The following is a 4,555-nucleotide window of genomic DNA, read 5'->3' on the forward strand; positions in this document are numbered from 1 at the left end:
TCTAAGTCGGGAAGTCTCAGTGCAGTGTGAGTCCCGGTGCGGCAGGGGAGCAGTGACCATCCTTCGTGTCTGTAATGCCTAGCCTGAAGCTTTAGAAATAATTGGTTTTCAATAAATAGTTCTTGTATGAAGAAATAATTTTGATGATTTCTTATAGAATTTTAGGCAAGAACGATGGATCAACCTAGTGGAAGAAGTTTTATGCAAGTATTATGTGAAAAATATAGTCCTGAAAACTTTCCTTACCGCCGTGGTCCTGGGATGGGAGTCCATGTCCCAGCCACACCTCAGGGCTCTCCTATGAAAGGTAAGAAACATGGGACCCATGCCATGCATGTCCCAGAGTCACTTAGCAAGTTAAATTAGAGCGTTGCCTTGTTTCCAAGTGATTACTTTTATTTTAAATTATGAGTCAAATAGTCTTTCTCCTTTTTCTGATTTCATGGTTTTTTTTCTTTTTTTAAAGAACCTAACAAGACTTGTTTCCCTCCAGATTGGGCAAGAGTGGTTTTAGTTGCATTAATAGCGCAAGAATAATACTTGACCGATAATATTTCAGCTACGTGTTCTTTCTAGGAACTTGGAAGGTTAAAAACACACAGGACCATCTTGTGCCCTCAAGGACCTAACAGCCTAAGTGGGTCCTAACAGTGACATTTATAGCAACGCAGCACAGCATGGCTCAGGTTGAGCACAGTGGCTGGGCAGGAGATGTACAGGGTGTTAACCCGGAAGTCAGGGAGGGGTTCAAAGCTGTGAGACTTGAACCAACCCTTTCTTCAGGTAGACTTTGGTTAGAGAGGAAATAAAGACGTTCTAGGAGAGGGATTGGACGTGTGCGAAGTTCTATAGCTAACAAATGTGTACGGCGTGTTTTTGGGTACCTTTTAGGATAAGGTTGTAATTAATAGTCATTGTAAGTACTTTTTTATAATATGGGAGATGAATATTGAATCAGTGGTTTAGTTCCTATGTTCAAAGGTTACTGTGTGTGTGTGTTATTTTTTTAAACATATGTTATCACCTTATATGACCTGGAATGGCAAAGAAGTGGATTTCTTACTTGGTAGTTTATTTTTCAGGATGCATTCCCATTCTAAGAAATTTGGTACTTAAAAAAATCTTAAGTTGAAAAACAGTCTGATTTGATGCTTCCATTACTAGAACATTATCTTCATGAATCCTTGTTTTATACCAAATGGGAAAAAAGTGATCTAAAAAGTGGTTTATCTCTTTTAGTATAGATAGTAAGAATGATGTTAATTTGACATATGTATTCCCCACCCTTTTTTTAAAATAGGGTGTATGAGTGCATTGGAGAGAGACAGAGAAAGAGAGGAGGAGAGTGAGAAATCACGGGATGGCCATACTGCAGTCCCTTCTCCTTTGTCCTTTTAAGATTTAGGGCACATGTGCCCAGTGTGATTTTTCAAGGCGCCACGTCCAGGACTGACCATGGTCAGCCATGTGGGATCCAGTGACTTAAACTCCACACCACCTACTGGCCTTGGCATATGCATTTTTGAACCAGGCAGTAGTCAGAAAGTTATTACCGTGGTTCGATCAAATTAATTGAATAATTTAAGAATTTGAAAAGCTGCATCCTGTAATAATTCTATTTTAAAAGGAGATTAATTTCCATAAGCGTCATCTTCTACATGTATGTGAAATAAGCGATGGAAAAATGTGAAAGAGAGAAAGAGTTTTGAATGGATCCACTTAAGTGAGGAGGATTGTTTGAGGATAAGAATGGAAGTGGCTTAACAGATTACCTATTGGTTTGAGGTCATTTTCAAAGGCAGCCAACGTAAAGATAAAGACAGAGAAAAGAACTATCCAGAATACTTTGTACTGAATTTTAAAAAGAAAGATCAAGGCCAAGGAAAAGACGTGACTTGAGATGCTCAGAGGGCAGCAGGACTTCACTCTACGGTTGATGATCCGGACGCGTGGTCCTCCCGGGCGACAGTCTCCATGGCTTCTTTGGTGGTTCTGGTTTAGCACTTCGAGCCTCCTCAGCCACATCTGACTGTGTGCCCTTAGAGTTCAGCCCCTGGATCCCGTGATAGCCTGTGTTTTCCAAGTCCTTGGGTCATTTCACACTGTTCGAGTTTTGTCTCTTGAGGGTCCCTGGGGTCGTGCGCAGGGAGAGAAGGGCTGGGCTGATGGAGCAATTGTTCTGTGTGCCCTGATCCAGACCGCCTGAACCTCCCGAGTGTGCTGGTGCTGAACAGCTGTGGCATTACCTGTGCCGGGGACGAGAGGGAGATCGCCGCCTTCTGCGCTCACGTGTCGGAGCTAGACCTGTCCGACAACAGACTGGAAGACTGGCGCGAGGTAAAGGCGTGGAGCTTCCCCTGGGCGGGAGGCAGCGGGAGGCAGCCTTACCGGGGACCGCCACTTACACCGTTCCGTATTCAGGGCTCCGGCTCTCCCTTGAGATGCTGGTGTCTGTGTGACTCAGCGGTCAGCTCCCAGTGTCTGTATGACTCGGCATAAGCAAGGTGACTTTTCGGTCAGCTACGTTTTTGCTTCTTTGTTTTTCACTAGTTTGTGAAAGCACTCAGAAACTTTATCCCAGACATCAAGGGTCGATGAGTCTACGGAGGTTAGACTAACTGTGCAATAAATTCTCAGCTGGTTCCCCACTCGACGTATCCTACACTCCCCCTTTAACATGTGTTACTGTGGGTTGACATAACTGCTAGAGTTCCAAACTAAGATCATGAACATATTTATCATTGCTAATTGAAATTTGTTCCAAATATTTCAGAACCTCATATTATCGAGTCCTTTTGGGGTGTGACATAACTGATGTCTTTTGATCACAGAGTAACTCTAAGTACACAAATAGCAGTACTAATACATCCTTTCTTGTTAATATATATTGGGTTGTGAGAAAAATTCAGATGCATTTTTGCATAGAAGAACACAGAAAACATATGTCGTAACTTTTCCGACAACCCAGTACAACAGTACACCTGATTATAAATTATCTGGAAGAAACCACCCTGAAGAATTAGGGAAAAATAGTTCTTCCTGCTTGGTCATTCTCCTGCCTTAGTTTAGGTCCTTATTTTTTGCTTTGATTACTTGGAAAGTTTCCTGATGGGATTTCTTGGGTCTAGTTTTTCACTGTCTCCTCTAAGTTGTCGTGCACATTGCCACCACAGACTCTTTTAAATAAGTTAAGCCTTGTTGGGGTCAGCAGATGGCAAGGTGGTTAAGGCACTGGAGTTCCATATAGCCAACCACAGTTCTAGTCCCAGTCCTGGCAGCTTGAAAATCATTTTGGTCCCATGTGCGTGCTTGCCCAAATTCCCAGGAGGAGCATAGAGGAGAAGGGACTGTGGCGTGACCATCCCCCTTGGAGGTGATTTCTCACTTTCCCTCTCTGTGTCTTTCTCTGGCTTTCTCTGGTGGGTGTACGTGCCCTATGGTAAAAGCCTTTAAGAAAAAACCTAAATGAATAAGTTAAACATTGTTATGGCACTCTTACATAGAGCTTTTCAGATGCTTCTCACTGAGGACAAACTAAGGTCTGATTTCTCTCAGAGCGGCCTTCATACAAGGCCCTTGCTATGTCCAGGACTGTACTTCTGTCTTGAGCCGTGTGCTTTTACTGTGTCTCATGATAAACTCTTGACATGAAAAGCTTCATTGCTTTTTATTTGTTCTGAATCCACTGCTCTCTTTCTCCTCTTTTCTGCCTGGCCATTTCCTATTTGTCCTACGAAACGTGGCCCGAGTTGCTGTTGCTCTGTGAAATCTCCCTGGCTCTCGCTCAGGCAGTCAGATTATTGGTAGCACCAGCACGTGGCTTTCTGCTGTGCAAGGACTTCGCACAGTGCAGTGTGATGGCTTGCTTACCTGACAGCTCCACCAGGCTGTAAGCTTATTCACAGTGGAGATTTTTGTCTTTTTTATCATCAGTGCCCAGCATACCAGGTACTCAAATGTTTATTGAATGTGTTAATGAATAAATGATTATATCTTAAGGATTGATCAAGACCGCTTGCACCAACTTTTCCTGTGATCTTAAGAACTTGACTTAATCCTTTAGTGCTTCAGTTTGCCTGTGATAGAACAGGCTTGCTGATAAAATGAATCATTGAAACAGTTTGTAACTATGGAGTGCTATACAAATTCTAAGACAGCTTTCTTGTATAAGAAATGTATCTGTATCCTAGTTTTGTACAGCTTTTCTTATATTTATGTCATAGTCTTGCTTAATCTGGTAACTGATGTTATATCTCCTATTTTTGTTAGGATTTTACTAGAATCCTTTCAGATGCATGTTACTTGGTTTCTAAGTGATTTGTTAATGTGTGCAGATTTTCTGGGCTGTTCTAGGAAATAACTTTTATTTGTACATACATGTATTTACCTGTACGTCGACCTAAACACCTAGTGTAGCTCACTGTTTAACAAGTTATGGTCTGCACCTTCTTGGTCCTCTGAGATACTGATTGCCATGCATGCCCTGTCCACACCGCACAGATGCAAGAAAAGCTACTTGTTAATCCTCCAGTTCTTGTACGAGCTTCCCCTAGTG

At 42.4% G+C, this 4,555-nt stretch overlaps 1 protein-coding gene across 3 annotated transcripts in view; it reads left to right on the plus strand.

The window, feature by feature from the left end:
* Positions 1 to 4,555, plus strand: part of TBCEL (tubulin folding cofactor E like) — a 60,080-nt gene that overhangs the window by 10,990 nt on the left and 44,535 nt on the right. For all 3 annotated transcript variants that reach the window (XM_027771984.1, XM_006148795.3, XM_006148798.3), the window contains exons 2-3: positions 158 to 307; positions 2,198 to 2,337. In XM_027771984.1, coding sequence (XP_027627785.1) covers positions 175 to 307; positions 2,198 to 2,337 — 273 coding nt within the window. In that variant the 5' untranslated portion in view covers positions 158 to 174. The remainder of the gene's footprint in view (positions 1 to 157; positions 308 to 2,197; positions 2,338 to 4,555) is intronic.

The sequence above is a fragment of the Tupaia chinensis genome, unplaced genomic scaffold (assembly GCF_000334495.1).
Source record: "Tupaia chinensis unplaced genomic scaffold, TupChi_1.0 Scaffold000247_1, whole genome shotgun sequence".
NCBI classification, from domain to species: Eukaryota; Metazoa; Chordata; class Mammalia; order Scandentia; family Tupaiidae; genus Tupaia; species Tupaia belangeri.